Here is a 20887-nt window from a genome sequence, read left to right on the forward strand (position 1 = left end):
AAACTCCAAATTTTTCCAGTGAGGACTTCACCAAAGCTAAATATTTAAAATAAATATTATCATTCAACACAAATCTTTCCCCATAAATAGATTTGACTTGATTTATTCAAATTGTACTGATTACTGGCCTTCCTAAACTAACTGTTCATACAACCGATGCAAATCCTTACGACCAAATAAAATTAACCACAAATATCAGTCTGCTTATTCTTTTACTTTTTATTTTTTCTACACCAACAGAAATTAATAATCTAACATGCATCAAATTTAGCTGTGATTCATGTTTTTGTCTTCTCTATGAGCTAAATGCAACTGAGTATGAATCTGCCACTTTTGTCAAAGAGGGTGTTGGAAACAAGAATATTTTTTACAAATGGTTTCCTCTTCTAGAGCAAAGCCTCAATTTATAGATCTTGAATAATCCCCTAACACAACTCATATTATCTCTTTAGCGGCATATCACTCATGACCTCTTCATCAACTTGATGTGAAGAATATATTTCTAAATGGTGATCTGGCAGAAGTTATCTATATGGAACCCCCTCCTGAATTTTTTCTTCAGGAGAGTATTGTAAGAAGGCATGTCATCTTCTCAAATCTCTATATGGCCTGAAGTAATCTCCACAAGCCTGGTTTCAACGCTTTTCTGATATCATTTTTTCTATGGAGTTCTCCAAATGTCATTTAGATCATAGATGTTTTGTTCGTCAAGGATTAGATGGTTATTGTGTTATTATTTTGATTTATGTGTATGATATTATCTTGACTGGAAATGAAGCCCACTGGCTTAAGAGGGTAAAGATGATATTGGGTCGTGTTTTTGAAACAAAGTACTTAGGCCCTCTTAAGTACTTCTTGGAGATAGAAGTGTCTGTTCTCGCCTTGGTATTTCGCTATCTCAGCGCAAATACACATTGAATCTTTTTCATGACACGGGTATGCTTGGTTGTCGTCCTACTTCTTTTCCTATGGATCAGAATCATTACCTTCATGCTGAATCTGATGATCTATTATATGATCCTTCTTATCTAATTTATCTGACTAACACTAGACCAGATTTGACATTCACGATAAGTGTGATCAGTCAATTTATGAATGCTCCGTGCTCTTCTTATCTTGATGTTTTTTATCGTATTCTTCGTTACTTGAAGTCACATCTAGGTCTTGGGCTCTTTTATTTATCCACTGCTTAACCTCATTTGTCTTGTTTCACTTATGTTGATTATGCTGGTTCTTTTATGAATAGGAGATCTACTTCTAGTTTATGTACTTTCTATGATGGCAACCTAATACAGTAGAAAAGTAAATAACAGAGTGTGATTTCATGCTCTTCCGCTGAAGCTGAGTATCAAGCTATGGTCCTTAGTACATGTGAGCTTATTTGGTTTCAATATTTCCTGACGGAACTAGGATTTCCTATTTCTGATTTCCCCTCACTATTTTGCAACAATAAGTTAGCAATTATGTTTGCTTCTGACTCTATCATTTACAAGAGAACCAAGCATATAAAGGTTGATGTTCACTTTCAGATCAACTTGGTGACATGCTTATGAAGTTTGTTGGTCCTTCTATTACTAACTCACATCTTGTCAAGCTGGGTTTAGTTGATATATTTGCTCCAACTTGAGAGGGAGCATTGAAATATGTTATATTATGTTTAGTTTTTTGGTTTTTCCTTTGTAAGGGCATTTATGTTCATTCACTCAAACAAGCCCTCATTGACGCTTGAGAATTCTTCTTCTATTATTCTTCTGCTCTAACTTTCAAAATCGAAAAAATTTAGCCAACAAGGATATTAATTTCTAGAGGATTTTCTTTTGGATAAGTAAATGGCGGGAACATCAAAGTATGAGGTGTAGAGTTTTTTATGCTTTTATTTTGAACTTATTTTTATGTTTTTTGGCTTATTTTCATGTTTAATTAACCATGGTCTTAGTAACCCAAACACTTTCTTGTTTACCCTAAACCTTTAGGGTAACCTTATTGTAGCCCAACTCTTTAACCCAAATCCATACTAGATTCCCAGCTCCCCAATTTCATTTTGTTCCCTCTCCATCCTGCACCATAAACATTATATATTTATAGCAAAGGGGGCAAGATGACCAACCCACTGCAAAGCAAGCAAAAAAAATTAAAGACAACAATCAAACACCATGTGATGAGGACACATATGCCCCATCTAGTCTCTAATTTTACAAACTCAATCACATCTAAAGAGGACGTTTTCGAATAATACTCCTTTTAATACCTTGACAAAGTTTCACCGAAAAAAGGAAGTACCCAAAATTGAAATGATGGTCTCCTAAAGAGGGTACAAGTCTCTAATTTTATAAACTCAATCCCATCTAAAGAGGAAGTCTTTGAAGAATAGTCACCCCCTTTTTCGAGCTGGTGGAGAACAACTCTACAACGCTCAACATTCAAAGGTGAAAGGCTATACAAATAAATTCGATTTCCTGCGGTCTTAAACCGTCCCCTTCCTGTAATATTGGTTAGAGACCTTATCTAAAGCGAGACGGGATAACTGCCTTTCCGATAAAGACTATGGATAAGGGTGGGGTAAGAGCAAATTCAAGCTTCTTCAGTACTCCTCCTCTCAGGTGGGAAAAGGGATTCGATACAATGGCCGATCAGGAATAAGTATAGGTCCCCTAAATCATCCCCTAGAGAAGGGGAATACCTTGACTCTCTTCGCAATAGGGGTAAGAGGACCCCAAAATAGAATTGATGATCTTAAGAGAGTGGTCAACTTTTTCCAAGACGCGTTGATTCTCTCTTTCCAAACCTCAGACCTCATGGCCAAAGTAATTATGATCCAAGTCCATTCTAAAGCATAAAAAAGAGACCTAATCACTACCCACCCTCCAAGAAGGAAAAAAAAATGACCTAAGAAAGTATATTGGGATATTAAAAAGGAATCAAACAAATAACTAGATTTCACAGGTAGACAAGTAATGAACAATTGATTAACAGACTTCACATCAACCTTGAAAAGGTAATGAAAAGTGCTCAACTCCTTCATTTACTAGAGGCATTAACATACAACAAATTTAGAATAAGTGTTTTCTACAAATGGTGAGTAAGATACTATGTTGAAAAACAATACGAGTGCATATAAGGGCACTTCCAGTAGAAAAGTAAGAAATTTCTTTGAATAAAGCGTAAGAAATAATTGTCCAACTGATGCAACGACAATAATTTTGGTTTAAGCTGGTAATATACACCAATAAGGTAATAAATATAAAGTAATCGATAAAATTGCCCTCGAGGCAAATGATTTCAAAATCAACAATGTGCAACAGCGTTGCCACTCTAATTACTTAATATGAGAGATTATTTATTCGATGCTGCCTGACAATTACATCACCAACACGAGTATGCTAAATCACTCTAAATACCAAGATATTCTCATTTATAGATAGAAATTCATGCTGGATACATGATTCATATAGGCATAACTGTAGGTCTACACTCAGTCATTTTATATGCTCATATTAGTAGAATTTTCTGCACAAGAATTTCCAGCTCAAACTTTTAGAAGCAAAATAATTTTTTAGTATCTGGCAACTGCTGCTTCAAATCAAGTTATTAGACAATGACACAGTTAATTGCAAACTACAAACAACAATAGAGATGCACAAAAACCTTCTGCTTTCTGAGTTAAAATTGAGATGTTGAGACAACAGAATTTTTCATTCTGAAAATAAAACAGGGATCATATTATAAACAGTTCAAGATCTCCTTCCATGAGTTGAGCTATTAAAGAAAGAATTGTAAACATCCAAACAAACAAGACATAATTGACAGAATTACATGAACCCATCCACTTGATAATCTACAACACTAAGTACAGATGTCTGTGGCCCTACCTCCTATCTTGTTACAGTCTGTCCAAGCTGAGGTGTCTGATCTCCATCATCAGCTTGCTTGAAGCGATACTTTTCAAATAATCACAAACGCTTTCCCACGAAAGCAGAACATAATTCAACCGTTACAAGGTCCATACTTCAAAACAAGTAGTAGAAGTAACTAAACAAATTAAAGAAAGAAAAGAAGGATAGAATATTTTTTCAAAGGATCTCTTATGCTTTTCCACAGATGAAAGCTCCCTTCAGAAGAAGATAAGTCAACATAAAAGCTTTTGAGTCCCTTAAAGAGTAAGACTATTGATCTCTCCACCTGGGACTTGAAAAAGGGAAAAATCCTGAAGGGGAGGATGGAAACAAAATGCCTGGAGAAAGTGGAGTTTGTGGCCCAGGACCCAAAATCCCTGACTGAGATAAGGGTGAAAAAAAGCTGGGTGTCAAAGGAGGGTATTGAAACCCAGGTGAAAGCAAAGGATAAGGAGACCGCGGCGAGAGATTCAAGAAAGAACTTGGGGATTGCAAACCATACTGAGAAGTTGGAGAGGGCAAAAGAGCAGGACCATTCCCTCGTGGAGAAGGGAAAGCGGGAAGAGGCATAGGAGGGGTACGAAGTAAACCTGACATGGGTGGTTGGCCATGAACTTGGGCTTGAGTTTGAAACGGTGGTTGAGGTTGAGGTTGAGGTTGAGGTTGTCTAGGACTCGGGTTGATCATCGAGTTCTGAAGATAACGCATGTAAACCGAAGTGGGGGACTCAGCTGTGTTGGCCCAAATTGAGTTCCCGGGGTTATAAGGTGGCAAGGGCGAAACAGGTTGTCGTTGTTGACCAATTGGAGCGGGTCTAATGAAGTTGTTGTTGTTATTGTTGAAGGGAGGAGCGGGCACAGAGTGAGAAGGGATATGGGGTGGTCGCGTAATTGGTGTCAAAGGAGGTGGACGAATCTTCTGTAACCGCATACTTGGTGGTTTGGGTGGGTTGTGGGGTGGTCGAGGAGGAGGATGGTTTTGAGAGGGTGAACCCGTTAACTGTTGGACGATGTTCCGAAAATCAGTCTTGCTGATATTGTAAACATGGGGTTGCGGTGGTTGTTGTTTATCAGTATTTCCGAAATTCGGTTGGTGCAAAGGACTCTTCTTGATATTCTTCCCCATCTTATTAATCCCCAAATGTTCATTTTGTCTATTTCGAAGAAAATTCGAGTTATCCATGTAAATCAATCACCACCAAAACTTCCTCCCACAACAAAAAACCAATCCTTTTCTTCTTTTTATTCTTTTGAACCAGAAATCAATCCAAAATTATCACCATTTTTTCTGGAGTCAAAATAAACCCTAAAAAACTAAACTTTTCTTGAACCACAAATTAATTTAATAAACTCACAGCATTTCCAGCATGAAAGGAAACCCTAAACTTCGAAATCTGACAAAAGAACTAAACTAGAACTGATCAAATCCACCATAGATACCGTAATCGATCTCCAGAAAAGATAAAACTAAGATCAGAAATCGTACCGAGTTCTTTCCAGGGTTACCTCCGAACCATAGAGCTAATCAAACCTCAATCTTTAACGAATCCGAAGCTCAAACTGGTGAAAGATAACAGAACGATCAAGAAATCAATAAATCACGCCAATCTGCAGATCATCCGACTCTCTTTGTTACTTCAGAGATCGAAAAAAGTAGAAAATCGAGCTCGAACACTAGATTCAAACCTAAAGCATAGGTTTTCTCTCCTTCCACACAGTCCAGCTGAAAGAGAGAGGAAATGTTTGGTTGACTTTTTGGGACTGAGAGACGTTTTCGTTGGGTTTTGGAGAATGAGACCGAAAGACGAAACCCTAGTTTGAATAGGTGACACTAATGTGCGCTGCTGTCAAACTCTTAAGTGGGAGACTTATTGCTGTTAGTTAGCCAAATGACGAAGCGCTTACGTGTTGCGTCTCCCTCTCGTCTACACCCAGACAACCGTAGAGAGAGAGAGAGCAGAATATTTTAGATATCCCTATGTGTAATTATCAAACTGAATACTACCCCTTGACCTCATTCTAATTTCAAAGTCTATCATAGAATGTCTTAAATACCCTCATTGTCGATTTTTAACCCAAACCTCTGATTTCTCTCAAAAAAAAAAAAAAAAAAATCGTTCTTCAAACTCTTGAGCCACAGTGGTAAATTATTTTTAACTAATTCAACCCATTTTTTCAAATTTTTTTTGTAAGTTTCTTGATTTTTTGAGCAAAAATTCCATCATCTTTTTGTTTTTTCAAAAATTCTACGTTACACTTGAGGTTGCAACTTGAAGGAGAAAGATTTTAAGATTGAAGAGAATTGTAAAAAACTATACAAAAATAGGTGTAGAGCCAAGAGAGGAGATTGGGGCAATCCACATCCTCACCCCCAAAGTTTTGGGGGTGATTTAAACATACCCTTCATGTTTTGAAAATAGATAGAATTTTTAAGTTGAAGAGGATTATTTAAAAAATGAAAGTTGAAATAGATTAGTCACAAGGTTAATGACTATAGTAAAAACATTTTACTCAAGAAGCTAAAGATGACTCATTCTGAAAATAAAAATCCTAGATTTCTAGTTGCAAGTTGAATAGGAGGGCATTTAGATTATTTTCATTTGTCTATTGGAGAAGACGGAGCCCAACAGATATGTCATTAGTTGAAAACACATGGCATAAGTCAAATATTCACTGAACATGAAGGGATATACCTAAATCACCCATTTATTCTGAAAATTGTATTTTTTTTATTTTCTCATCTTAAATTGTCAGGCACAGAGTATACAAAGTCACTAGACCCTATAATTGTGTACTTGATTTAGAGTGGTTATTGTTCCACTAGTAAATTTTCGAGTGACTTGAACATTTCTCATCACATTTGGTGAATATTTGATATACTTCATGTATTTTTCAAATTGATGACACACCCCCTTGTCCTTGATATTCTCTAATAGGCTAATGGAAAATGATTTAAATACTTTCATCTTCATTTCGAATCCCCTTGTTGACCCCATAAAAAAATAATTACTTTTTCAATTCAAAATTCAATAATCTTCTACTTCTAAAAAATCCTCATTTGTTCTTGAGATTTACAAATAGAAATAGGTAGAATCTTATAGATTGAAAATGAAGGGAGATTTTTCAAATCCAAAGTATTTAAGATGACTAATTTTGCAAAGAAAAAACAAGGATTTTTTACTACATGACGAAGATTACGGCATCGACTTCAATTTTTTAAAAGTCGAGAGTATATGATATTAGTTTGGAAATATATGGACATCTCAAATATTCACCAAACATCAAGGAATGTGTCTAATCTCAACTAATGTTTAATGCACAACGTCAAACATTTGGATAAAATGTGAGGAAAAATATATGTTTTAGAGTTCTAACACAACATCATACGGAATACATTCTTTTATAGATTTAAGGCTAATGATAAATCAACTCGTTAAAAAATACGTGGTCTATCCACAAATGACGTGGAAAGGGCACATAATCATAGACTTTTTTCCTTATGTATCCCGAAGAAAAAGATCCATGATTCTGTGTCCTTGCCTCGTATGTCATCCCATACATACCATGTATCTTTAACATGTTGATTTATCATGACTCTTCCCTTAAACATCTTTCAATCTCAATCATATGCTCGATGATTATTATTATTTTATTTTTACTTTTTTAACCTAAAATCGTTTGAGGCCCTTCATTAAACAGATGGTAGACTATAGTTTGCCTGTTACGGAAAAAAAAAAATCGTAGCTGAACCTTGGTTGAAGAAATCAAACTTTTGGGAGAAACAACAAATGTAATGGTGAAACAAGGGCATTTAAGTTATTATACTACATTAGTCTTAGGGTTGAATGAGGTCAAGGGGTATGTCATTCGAAAATAAAGAGTATCTAAAAAAATTAAACAAAAAAAATACGGTTGGGTATGTCCCACTCACTCATTAAAAACGGAATTATTAAAGAAAATAAATAATCCACTGCTTTAAGGGCTGGGTTGCAAACTTGACTCAACTCCTTTTCACGACCTGTTCTTCCAGCGTACGGTTCATAAATATTTGACCCACTGTAGTTGATATAATTGAAGATCAGTACCTTATATCATGGGCTTCAATTTTTCCTTGGGCCTTTTCATAAAATACAAAAGAGCTCAAATATTAAAGGCTGTAAATGGATCCGATCGGATCCGAAATCCAACCCATTCTGATTCAATAACTTTGGGTCTAGAACATGGTTTTTAAACTTGGTATTTCATCTCGTCTCATTCAGTTCCGATATCGAGTCGTCTCAGATGAGTTTTTCGATACGTTTGAGACGTCTCGTGAGATAAATCAATAAATTGCACTGTGACTCACAAATCTCGGTCAAAAAATGATTTTGTACGTTGGTCTCGTTCAGTTCTGATATCGAGTTAAATCGGATGATACGTCTCGATCTCAGACGAGTTTAAAAACCATGGTCTAGAACGAGGATTTGAATTCTAATAAGGATACAACCCAATAAGATTTTGATAGGATATCTTATTGGATTGGTTTTGGACTAACCATGTTGAAATTAGATAAAATGTGGAAAATTTATATTATATACTTTGTTTAAACATATAAAAAGGTTTTAAATTTTATATATTAAATCGATTTGACACGATTTAATTATTATTGACGATTTGGACCCTAATGGTGAACCCATTAAAGCCGGATCTGATAAGACTTGGATTTGAAGTTTATAGATGAATCTCTATTGAATTGTTATCAAATCGACCCGATCCATTGATAGACCTATGATAAATACAAGGTTATAACTATTGGTGTGTACATAGTAGAAGAAGGAGAACAGGAGTCAGGTTGTAGTCCAACTCCTAATAGTATGGGATCTATGCTCATTTAGATTAAGACGAAAAAACTTATCTCATATTGTAGGCGATTTACAGAGACATGCACCACAAGAGAATTTGGTGGGTCCCTTTTAAAATAGTGCGTAATGGTTTTGGACTTTTCTGCAGTCCGACGACGTTGGACACAGAGTGTCCACCATACAGATGACGTATGAAGAGAAGTACAGATCAAGGAATAAATGAAGTTCACACTTCACAGTTGTAAAATTCGACTAGGATGAGTTTAATCAAATTGAGGACTTGCAAGTTGAGTCTTCAATGAGTCAAACAAAAAATACATAAAATTTATAAATATTTACAAATAATTTTTAATATTTAAAATAAATAAAATAATTGTTGTCATCTTCCACAAAAATATTATATTTAGCCAAATAACTTGATAAAATTTTTTACCTTACTTCGTCCTTTTTTAAAGTTGAAATGAATGAGTTGACTCAATGAGTTTGTGTCATTGAATTTTAAAATCAAATCAACTCAAAATTGAGTCAAGTCAAGTCAACTCGCCAAGTTTCAAGTCGAATAGATTAGTTTTCAACTATGATGAAAACCAACTATCTTTTAGATATTTTCACAAGTGGTAGAATTCATTTTCTCAAGCCAATTCCAAGTTTCATAAACAATAACATTTTTCATGCCTAATTAAACATATCCCACATTTTTTCAATGCTAGCCTAACATTTCACATCAATAATGAGAAATTATAATAAGAAACAAAGACGGACAGTCAAATTTCTTCTCCAGAATTCTATTAAAAAAAGTAGAAAAAAAAAAAAAAAAGATTTACAAAAAAGTGATTAACTTTTGATAAATTTACAATTTCGGCTCACTGTTCATTTTAATTATTAAAAAGTGAGTGGTAACGAATTTGAAGGTTTTTATAGTGATAATTAAAATGACAATTTCATTTTAAACCTATGAAATTGTCATCTTTAACCTGTGAAAATAGTCAGTTCCTTTTGAATTTTATTTTAACAAAAATATGATTGTTCATGTTTTTGTAATTAAAATGAAAAGTAACCTGGAATCGTAAATAACTTATTTTCAGCTCAATAAATCGTGATTCACCCTAAAATACCTTTAGTAAGAAGTGTTATTGGGATGTAACATTCTACCTCGATCGAAGCTCGTATATGTTAAAGCTTATACTTGTTTCATTAAATAATATGATAGATCTGAACTACTAGAATTCTAAGAAGAGAAGAAAGAGAGAGAGAGAGAGAGAGAGAGAGAGAGAGAGATTCTATTGGCACCCCAACTTTTATTTATTCTCAATCATTCACTTTTTTATTTTAATTGGAGTTTAATAAGTAAAAGTTGAGGTCTCTAATTTAATGGTCTATCTTATAATTCCTTTAACTAATTCAGGTCAACCGCACTGATTTTGGTAGTCTATATTTGATAAAATGAAATATTGATAACTATGAAGTATAGACCTAACTTTACATGTAGTTCTTCGTAAGTGAATTTTTGCTCAAAGTGTTGTGAGCAAATTTGATGGCAAACTAACACGATTTTGACATATGGCATAGGTGATGTAAACAAATGAAAAAAAATTCTTTTTTACCCATAGTAAAAAAAAAAACGAAATTTCTTGATTAGATCACTTTGTGGCATTCAAAAACATGCAGAGGATGAAATTCTATCAACTTTTTAAAAGAAGTTATTTTTCACCATTAAATTTTAATTTAAAATTGGATATTCGGTAGTCGTCATTTTTCAACACCATAAATCAAACTTGAAGTCTAAAAAATATTAATAAAATTAATCATAAGTATTTTCATGAAATCTAGAAGATTGTGGTGATCGATTGCCAATATAATAATTCATGCGGGCTTCACAACTTGAAATCTTAAAATTAAAATTTGTAGAAGATATACAGGCAAAAGAGAGAAATTTTCTCTCGTATTGCTTACGTCATCTGCACCATGTCAATCCCGTGTTGGGCTGTGAGCAAAAAAGCACTCATCCTTGGTTCCTTAAGAAAAAACACCCCAACTATCTAAGGATCATGATTGTAGATGCAATTTTCAAACTCTTGCTAATTCTCCCCTTACTCCTCAAAATTCTCCTGGGTGAACCTGCACCACAAAGCCTCTGATACTAAAATCAATCCACATAACAATTTTAGCAGGGCTTTTAGTGCCACAAATTGTGTGGTCCTTTGTAAAGAATCAATCTAACTTTATCTTAATTTGGTAACCATATGTTATTAGAATTTTCCTTATTTAGAATCTTTTATGTTTTTAGTATCTTTCTTTCAACATATTCCTTCTAATTACACCCCCAAGTGCCTAGAAAACATGTGTGTGGACCATATGCCTTGTGATACCAGGCTCATAAGAATGCGGACTCTTACTCTGTCCTCTAAATGTTCGTACTCTGACCCATCCTCCCCCATTCTTACAACTCGGTGTACTCTATCGACATATGTCAACCATAGACCCCCTAGTGACACGTTTCACCATCTTTTGGGTCGCAGATTTGACTTTCCACAATGACCTAGACCAGATTTTAAAAAAATCACCAACTTTATTTGGTTTGATCAAAGCTTCCACAATAAATTGTCTGAATACCAAATTTTCAAGAAACGATTTTGATGTTTCTGCAACATTGTGCTTGTGCTCTTTCAATCGTCAAAATGCATAACAGGGAATTACTAGAAAAAAAAAATACCATAGAGGAGCCGCCCGTCATGTCTACGAAGCTGTGTAATTAAGCAATCTACCTAACCATATGTCTCTTTCTTGGCAATCAGGGGAGGAGTGAGGAATTTTTTTACAATGAGGGTTAGATCACCGATTTTTTTAAAGAAATTTATATCTAGCTAACTTCATCATTGCATTTTTATTATAAATTTTTTTTTAGAGTTTCAATAATTTCAAGAAAATCTTATTCTATCAAGTTTGTTATCCAACAAACCTTTAAATGGGATTCACATCAATTTAAATTATTAAATACCTGTAATATCCTCATTTCATTAAATTACATAACTATTATATCTCCTCTCTTTCTATCCTCTTCACTCTCCTGAAATCACGAATTAAACCTAAAAATGATTTATTCATTTATTTATTGAAATTTAAATTTCTCATGAAATCAATAAGGTTATAGTGTTAGGTTGTCAATGTATTTATGTAGACTCAATAATGATTTTGAGAGAGATAATTGATTTTGAGAGGAGATAGGATATAATAAATATTTGATTTAAAATTGAGGGCATTTATAGGTATTTAGGCTTTTAGAAAAATGTGGATTACACTCCAAAATTTTGTTGGGTAACAAATTTAATAAAGTAAAGTTCTCTTGGAGAACTCCAAAAGGGTTTTTAAAAAAAATAAAAGAAAAATATAACAACTTTGCTCTCATAAATCTCTCTCTCTCTCAAAAACACTTTTCTTATTACCTTTGTGAGATTTTAAGTCTTACTAAGAATCCTTGAGCTCAAATGAATTATCCAACACCACAAACCTCAAGATTTTATGAAAAAACTTAACTGGAAAAGAAATTCAAAAAATAATTTATTGGGCTTGATCCTAATTTTAAAAATGTACCATTAAAAAACTTACATGAAATTCTCAATTTTAAAATTAAAATTCAACAAGAAAAAAATAATATTTTTTAAATTATTTTTTTTAAAATTCATAGAATATTGTCCTCTACAATCATACGACATCAGATCATCTTTTGTATCCCACAAAGTGGGCTCAATGACCCTTAGTAAGAGTTGAAATCTTAGTAACTTAATCAACTCTTACCCTATGGAGCTACACCTCTATTGGCAGCCCACCACATGTCCCTATCTTGGCAGCCCACGTGCATTACTAGGAAGACAAAGGTGATTAAATGTTCATTATGAGATTGTGTGCCACCATCATTTGAATTGGAAGAAGAGAGATTATTTAAAACAATAATAATTTCTAACAAGTCCAGATACGTAACAATGGCAACTGTATCTAGATTCTTCTTCCTCCCTCTCTTATTTGTCCACAAGTAAAGTTAATTTGGAAAATCTTTAAGCGGTGGGCTGGTACACTAGAAATAAAAAAGTTTATTATACCCAGAACTGGCCGCCCTACAAATACTCTATACCCATCAGGAGACTTAGATTATGAAACCAGTATAACAAGAACACTGACCTTAGGTACCCCCATTAGATAGACTATAATTTTTAAGAAAGAAAAAATAAAATTGTGAATCCTTAGTTAAATAGCATGAATTCTTCGAGCATAAAAAAAGACTTTACTTTAGGATCTACAAAGACACGTTTTATTAAAACTTGTAACAAGAATAAAAGTAATACATATGGGGTGAGAGAGGCTCGAACTCTCGACCTCAGGATAACTCTAAGCTATGAGACCTACGCGCTAGCCAACTGCGCCACCACCCCTTTGTTATTGTAAAAATAGATATAAATATTAAAATAAAAATCTAACAACGCTTGGAAGTAGAAAATTAGACGTAGCATTCATTCTATTTTTGTCTTTGTTTAAATGGACTCTGCCCTGTGAAAACCTGAAGGCAGGCTTTTCGCTATCTGGTTTCCTATGTAGGAATTACTGAGTATATTCTCACCATATGCCATTTCAGTTATTATTCTACTACTCTCAGGAAGAGTAGGTCAAGTGTTCGAAATCCCACGAAACTATGAATTTCTTGGGGCCACCCTCCCGGCTCTGTTCAACCTATTGTTTCAAGGGGGTGGTGCATGTGAACGCGGCATTAGTCCCACCCGAAGGGCGAGATACCCACGATATTAAAAAATAAAAAATCCTATTACTCTTGTTCAAGTGTTAGGCTGGAAGGTAGAAACTTTTGGACTTTGTATTTTCTTGACTTTCTAGAAGGCCACAATAGACTGAATGGTCCTGATCCTCTAGCCTAGTTAAATTTAGAGAGCTGCTATTGGCACCTCAAAAAATGGGGTGCCAATAGCAACTCTCTAAATTTATGACCCATTAATTTGGTTGTATGGACTAGGAGGAACAAGGACGTACAAGAAATGACATACCCATTTTGTAGCTTTTTCTTTTTCTATTTTTTTGATAACTGGGTATCTCAGTAGACAGCACACTGAGACCGTATTTGGGCTTTGCCCAGTCCATAGACCACGATCTTGTCCAATGCCTAATCCTGGGGGCCCGCACATCACACGCATCAAGTAAGTCATAAGTGAGGGGTGCACCCGAGGAATTAATGCACATACTGGGTATCAAACTCACAAACTATGGGCATTAACCACTTATCGGTCGAAAATTGCCATTGAGCCAATCCCCCGGGGTTAGCGTTCCTGTAAAGCATCATTAAAATGGCCAAGTGAATTAATTGGAAGTAGTATACGGTAAAATATGAAAGAGTGTAATTATCTGATGTTATGAAATACTCTTGCCTGGGGTGTGATCTTGATCTTACAAGTAATTGCAAGTCCACTGCCTGACATATATCACTAAAACAACTTTTGGAAGAATACAGAGGATCTTAATTATATCTGAGCACTTATATTCATCATCATCATCGAAGCCTTGTCCCAAATAAGTTCATGTTCCATCGTAGTTGTTGAGCGTGCGACAAGAACTCCCAATTTTCTAAATGCTGTATTAATGGATGAAAAAGATTGTCTCTAAGAACTATTGACTAGTAATGGTAGTGCTGATATCAATCCAAAGTACATTGTTGATGGTTAAGTTTTCTTGCAACGTGAATGATGACATACATAACCAATCCAGAACATCCATTTAAATGGATTGGACCAAATCATCAGGATCCCTTTTCGGCATACTTCATAGGCTTTCCAATATAAGAAAACCCCTACAAGTGTACTGAAGAATTGGGGTGAGACTCCACAAAAATTGTCTTGCTAGCATTGTCAACTTTTACATCTTAATAACACTTTCACTTTTTTTTTTTTTTTTTTTTCAAATAAAGTTTGTAATAGACCATTGTCATCACCAAATGATGTAAAGATCTCGGGCACAAGTTTAATTTTGTACAATGACCTAACTGAACTCGTTTCCTTTATATGGTCTTGGGAACAACAATGCATTCCTAATGCTTAACCCTAGTGTTATATAGTGACTTTGGCTCACTGATATTCTGTGTCTGACACAGACAAATTTTGTCAAGAGAGGGTGTATAGACAGTTTGAAAAGTTTGGGGGTCCAACTCAATACCAATTGGCTATGAGTGGAGAGACTCAGGAGCTTATAAGGAGAGAGACATGGCAATGAGTGTCTGATGTGGGACTAAACTGAACACAATTGAAGAAGTCCCATAAGAATGTCGAAGAGATTCTATCGAAAGCAAAGAAGAATCATCAAATGAAAATACCAAAGAGGTTTGCAACTCAATTCACTATATAACAAATCAGATTGCTAAAGAGGGCATTTTTGTAGATTATCTTTTGTTTATTTTCCATGTATACCGCTATCAAGATAAGTGAATAACTTCAGTAACTCCAAAAGCAATATAAGAATTGTTGATTAATAATAAGATAAGTGAATCCATAGATTTATTGAATCTATTACTATTCCTTAACATTAAAAAAGAGATAAAAATCACTCTGGATATTATGTAATTATTTTGTATCCAAAATAAACACTTCAAGTGGGTGAGACTGAGATACTAAAGGTTTTAAAATAACTACAACAAAAGGCATGATATATGTAAGACTCATAGGAATGAAATGTGAATTTTAAGATCATGGGCAGAAAACAACCCAAAGTTACTATTCCTGAATATCAAATGAACCATACTTTATGGTTAATTAAGAGATGATTGACCAACTAAACAAGCTGGTACTTTCAGGTACAACTAAAAGATTTGTAGAAGAATATTACCTCATGATTAGATTTACAATATGGAACTGGAGAAGGATCAACTGCATGATTTAAATCTTTGTATAATTGTTTTGTTCTGCTAAGACAATCTTCTTCTTCCACCTCCAATTCCTTCACACCATGCTAGGGGCCATCAATAAGGAATAATTTTTGCACCTTACATCAAGATGCCCAAATTAAATTTTTCATCACAATTGTAGCAGGGTACTCCTTCTCTCCTTTCTTTGGCTCCCATTGGATACGGGTAAATCATATTTTCAAAGAAAAATGCCACTCTTAGATGTTTTATGAAAAAATAATCATAATTTTTTGTATAAAACATGAATAATACAACACATTACTATCTAGGATACTCGCACTATTTAATGTTAATCGTTATATTACCATTTTAATAAATTTCTGTTTTACTATTTCTGACAAGTTCTGGCATTAGGGTTTTATGTAGTTGTCTTATTGTGCAAGGTTTATATTTAAATTGAGTGGTTAACAAGTTCACTTTCAAACAGATCTAGGTGGCATCAAATATATGATGGGGTTACCTGGTATTGTAATCATCATTGATCAACAAGAATAATATAGGATCTTCAAGAATGTGACATTTCTAGAGTTTAGTATTTTCAATAAAGCTTGATTGTAATATTAATTAGGAGTTTTACAAGTTGATTTGTTCAAATATACGGAGTCGGGGGTAATCCATATCATCGTATGTTGTTGTAATCTTTTTTATTTTATGAATAGATTGAATGTCATTTGCTTTGGCTGCTATTTTCTATTGCGCTCTTTGAATATGAGACTCCATTGATCAGTTGGTGCGACTCCAATCATAGTGATACTAATATTTTTGTAGTAACTCCATGAATTTGATTTCCTATGGCTATGTGACTTGGTCCAACTACCAGTTTACTTCAAAATCAAGTACACACATTTTTCCATACTAGAGATTAGAGCTATAAGTCCTTTTTTAAGCATAATCTACAGTATATTCAAGCCTGAAATAAGATCTGCTATAGTCTAATTTCTGTTTAATGTTTTTAATCTTAGCTTTAAATACTGTAATTTCAGACCTTTATTTAAGTTCAAACCCTAAAATTCAAGCACATAATAGCCCAGGACAATGGAAATCATTAGCATCATCACGATCATAGTCATGCACAAGAAATTTCTAGCAGAAATATATTAAATTAAAATATTTGCTCCTTGAATTGACTTGTAAATCACTAACTCAACATTGAGAATGTTACCTTTACATTAGCCCTCCGGCAAGAACTTACGAAGTATCTCCATATGTTCATGATCTGATCCATTCTTAAGAAGCAAGCTCACCACCATAGCTGTGGTATCAGCATTTGCCGAGAAGCCCCTCTCAACCATTTCATTGAGAAAATGCGTTGCCTTAGGGATAGCATTATTTTGGATCAATCCTTGAACCATGATATTGAATGTGACATCATTTGGAATAGAGCCCTTCTTTTCCATTGCCATGAACAAATCTTCAGCTTCTTTCAACATTCCTCCCTTAAGAAAACCGTTGAGCATTGTGGTATATGTTATAGTGTCAGGTTGAAGATCTTTGGTTGAAAGATTGCAAAAGAATTCCTTTGCCGCATTTATGTTCCCAGTTTTGCATAAATTATCAATAATGATGTTGTAAGTTACAATATCAGCTTTCAATCCATTGTTTTCCATCTCATTAAATAGTTTCATTGCCTCGGAAAGGTAATTGTTTGTCCACAACCCATCCAACAATGTATTGTATGTGAAGATATCCGGAATTTGGCCATAAGTTTGCATATTATTGAAAAGCTCTTGAGCAGCCATAACTCTCCCAACCTTGCATAACCCACCTATAAGTGTGTTGTAGGTAGTTGTGTTGGGAGTCAATCCCTTGCGATGCATATCTTCACAAAGTTGCTTGGCCTTGTCCAATTTCCTAACCTTGCAATAGCCATTAATCAAAATGGTATAGCTATAAACATTAGGTTCATTACCTCTACTCACCATTGAATCAAAAACATTTTTTGCCTCTTTCATTTGGCCTTGAAGACAATATCCATCCATCAACGTACTGTACGTGACCGTATCGGGCTTTTCACCTCTTTGAATCATCCCTTTCAATAGTTGATGCGCTTCTTTGGTCATCCCTTCTTTGCAAAGAGCATCCACTAGTACATTGAATGTAAATACATCTGGGGAGATGTTGCGATCTAGCATTTCATTGAATAACTTTGTTGCTTCTTTCCCTTGACCTGATCTGTATAGTCCATGAATCAAAGAGTTGTAAGTGACAACATCAGGCTCAACACCTGTTTGAGACATTCTTTCTAATACATCGAGTGCTTCTTTAGTCCTCCCATCTTTGCAAAGACCATCTATTAGAATGCTGAAGGTTACTACATTAGGTATGACTCCACGGTTCACCATGCCATTGAAAAAGCTTGCAGCTTCTGTCCACCGACTTAAATTGCAAAGACCATGAATTAAAGAGCTATAAGTATAGACATTTGGCACAATGTTTTTGTCGAGCATTTCTTGAAAGAAGTTCAGGGCCTCATTTACACAATTCTCCTTGCATAGTCTGTCAACAATAGTAGTATATATAATTGTATTAGGGTTCCATCCCCCTTCCTCCATCCCTCTCATCAACCTAATAGCCCCATTAACATCCCCACTCTTGCAAAGCCCATCAATTATCGTACCATAAGTAATTTCATTGTAAGGATACCCATTCTCCACTATTTTGTTAAACAACTCCATCGCCTCTGTTACCTTATCCTCCTTACAAAGTCCTTTAAGGAGAGTGGTCAAAGTTACGCAATTTGGTTCAAATCCACGTCTGAGAATTTTTCCAAAAACAGCAAAACTGATATCAATCCGACCCAAGTTACAGTAACAATTTATTAAGATACTAAAAGTAGCAACATCAGGTTGGATTCCGACATAATTATCCATCATAGATAACACAGTAGAGTACTGTTTCATCTTGGAGAGGACTCCAAACAAACGATTAAAGGGGGAAATGGAAGGCATGGGTCGCATTTGAACCAAACGATCGAACAAACCCAATGCCTCATCAAACCCTAGGGTTCCAGATTTACACCTATCTCTTACCAAATTTTCCAACTTGGACCTAATCTGGTAGGGATTTGAGTGTAGTGGTTTTGTAGAATAGAAGAAGAAGGGAGAGACAGAGAGTGTACCAACCTTTTGATGAATCAAAACGGCAGTAACATCTCTTGACCATTTGATGACTGAATCTCTTCTTAACATCATCTTTACAGAATTGGAAAAACTGAACACCGAGAACAAGTCACACTTGACAATACAACAACAACTACCGATGTATTTGCATTTTGCAGGTTGCACATATTAAAAAGTAAGGGAAAATTACTTCCAACACCTTGACGGAAGAGGGACTTCTTTCTTAATAGACTATAAGTTTTGAGTGATTTATTGTAAACTTTACCTCATCTCTCACATTACACATAATTTGAATGTCCGAACCATTCAAACTCATCATTTTCATATATAAAAAATAGATTTTTTACATTTTAATCAAGTCTTAGTACTTCAAATCAATTTTACTTCATTTAATATTATAAATCATATCGTTAATTGATGAATATTTTTTTTTCAATGTTAAAATATTTTTTTCTATTTATATGTTAAAATGCATTGGGCGCTTGATATTTTTCATATATAAAAGAAGAAAGTGGTCGTTGTGGATACTATGAAACGATCAAGAAAATAATCAATATGCTACTTAATTTTGAAGATTGGTATGCATTTAATTATAGTCATTGCACAAACAAATGGCACCAAGATTATTTATTATTGATCAGTCGATCGAGCAAAAAAGTTTTGTTACCTTCTCTGGCAATTGTTACCCCAAATTCACCCAACTCTCCAAAATCAATTTCAAAATGAGATCCAAAAAAGAAACACACTAAACAATTAATTCTAAAGATGAATTTTGCAAAAGGTATAGTTTTCCTCTAATTTATAATAAAAATATAGGATTTTAAATTGAAAACTAAAATGCATCGAAGATTATAACTATTTGGAAAATTTAGAACTTCCCTACCATAAGCTCTCACGAAAATTTTCCCCTAATTCCCTACTATAAGTGGAATATTAAAATAAATAAAATTATGCATATACACTCTTCAATAGATATCCTATCATTCATAATTTTTTATTAAACATTACAAAATCAATTTGGTAGGCAACTACCATACATTACAAAATATATTTAATAAGTATCTATAGAACAAAATTTTTTCATGTAACCCTAACACCTCCAATTGTGTCTATCAAAGCTATTGTGTAATGTTCGCCAAGATACATATAAGATCTATTAAAACAAGTTTGGTATTAATCTACCAAACAAAATTTGCCAAAAAAAGAAAAAAGAAGATGATGAGTGTATAGAGTAATTCAATGAGGGTATATCTGTAATTTACTTTTATTTATTTATTTATTTTAATTTTTAAGATGGGCGCCACACACTCACAAGCAAGACAATTTAAACTTGTTCGAGTCAACTCAACGTTCCTAGCAGATTGGTGCATGGTTTTTAAACTCGTCCAAGATCGAGACGTATTGCCCAAGTTAACTCGGTACCGGAGCCTAACGAGACTAACTCACAATGTGTCATGAGACAACTGCGTATCGTGAGATATGCGAGTTGTCTTGGACGATATTTTCGCATAACTCGGACTATACGAACGAGATATACAAGATAGTACAGATATTACATTAACTCGCGAGATAAACGAGTTGTATTGGACGAGATTTTCAAAATCTTGTCCAAGTTAACCGAGACAACCGAGTTTTGCAAAAAAAAAGTTACAAATGAAAAATCTCGTCTGAGTTAACTGAAATAACCGAGTTTTGCGGAAAAAAAGTTACAAATAAAAATTTATGTTTTATTTTTACAAGCAATAGCTATTGAGTGATATTATTACTTTCTTGTGATAAATACTTAAATGTATTTTTGATAATTTGTTTTATTTTTTCTTTAGAAGTTTTTTGATGAAATTTTCATTAGAAATTTATACTAATCTTTAGGAAACATGTGTTTTATTTAATTACCTTGAATTTCATTGATAGGTATATTATGAATTTGTTTTTAATTTTATATATATATATATATATATATATATATATATATATATATGGGTCCCTTTCAGCAACAAACACTTTGGCAAAACATTTTGCAAAACATGGGTTCGGGGTTTTGGAATGAGCTGATTTTTGGTGAGGATGATCTCTACGGTGAGGA

At 34.1% G+C, this 20887-nt stretch overlaps 2 protein-coding genes and 1 non-coding gene across 8 annotated transcripts; all 3 read right to left on the reverse strand.

The window, feature by feature from the left end:
* Window positions 1–3634: 3634 nt before the first annotated feature.
* On the reverse strand, window positions 3635–5811 carry LOC147408263 (protein HAIKU1-like). Its single transcript, XM_086437178.1, has one exon. The coding sequence runs from the start codon at window positions 5073–5075 to the stop codon at window positions 4164–4166; it is 912 nt and encodes a 303-aa protein (XP_086293304.1). The 5' UTR covers window positions 5076–5811; the 3' UTR covers window positions 3635–4163.
* Window positions 5812–13005: 7194 nt separating this feature from the next.
* LOC147408264 (uncharacterized) lies at window positions 13006–19021 on the reverse strand. Of its 6 annotated transcripts, none has more exons than XR_015177015.1 (2): window positions 15607–19021; window positions 13006–14060 (listed from the first exon to the last, which is right to left on the reverse strand). XR_015177015.1 is itself a non-coding variant. In XM_086437181.1 (2 exons), the coding sequence occupies exon 1, from the start codon at window positions 18874–18876 to the stop codon at window positions 16855–16857; it is 2022 nt and encodes a 673-aa protein (XP_086293307.1). In that variant the 5' UTR covers window positions 18877–19021; the 3' UTR covers window positions 15456–15828; window positions 16848–16854. The 6 variants fall into 6 exon arrangements, 2 of the variants coding, with proteins under 2 accessions (XP_086293307.1, XP_086293306.1); XR_015177013.1 differs by lacking the exon at window positions 13006–14060 and adding an exon at window positions 14083–14578; XR_015177012.1 differs by lacking the exon at window positions 13006–14060 and adding an exon at window positions 14083–14589.
* On the reverse strand, window positions 13077–13160 carry TRNAM-CAU (transfer RNA methionine (anticodon CAU)). The gene is given in 2 exon segments: window positions 13077–13112; window positions 13123–13160. It is a non-coding gene; the product is annotated as a tRNA-Met (tRNA).
* Window positions 19022–20887: the final 1866 nt, after the last annotated feature.

This window comes from Akebia trifoliata, chromosome 3 (genome assembly GCF_017979445.1).
Source record: "Akebia trifoliata isolate Shusen 1 chromosome 3, ASM1797944v1, whole genome shotgun sequence".
Classification (NCBI taxonomy): Eukaryota; Viridiplantae; Streptophyta; class Magnoliopsida; order Ranunculales; family Lardizabalaceae; genus Akebia; species Akebia trifoliata.

Bases quoted from the DNA above. Each gene is read 5' to 3' on its own strand.
- LOC147408263 (XM_086437178.1), bottom strand. From the start codon at position 5,075: ATGGATAACTCGAATTTTCTTCGAAATAGACAAAATGAACATTTGGGG.
- LOC147408264 (XM_086437181.1), bottom strand. From the start codon at position 18,876: ATGATGTTAAGAAGAGATTCAGTCATCAAATGGTCAAGAGATGTTACT.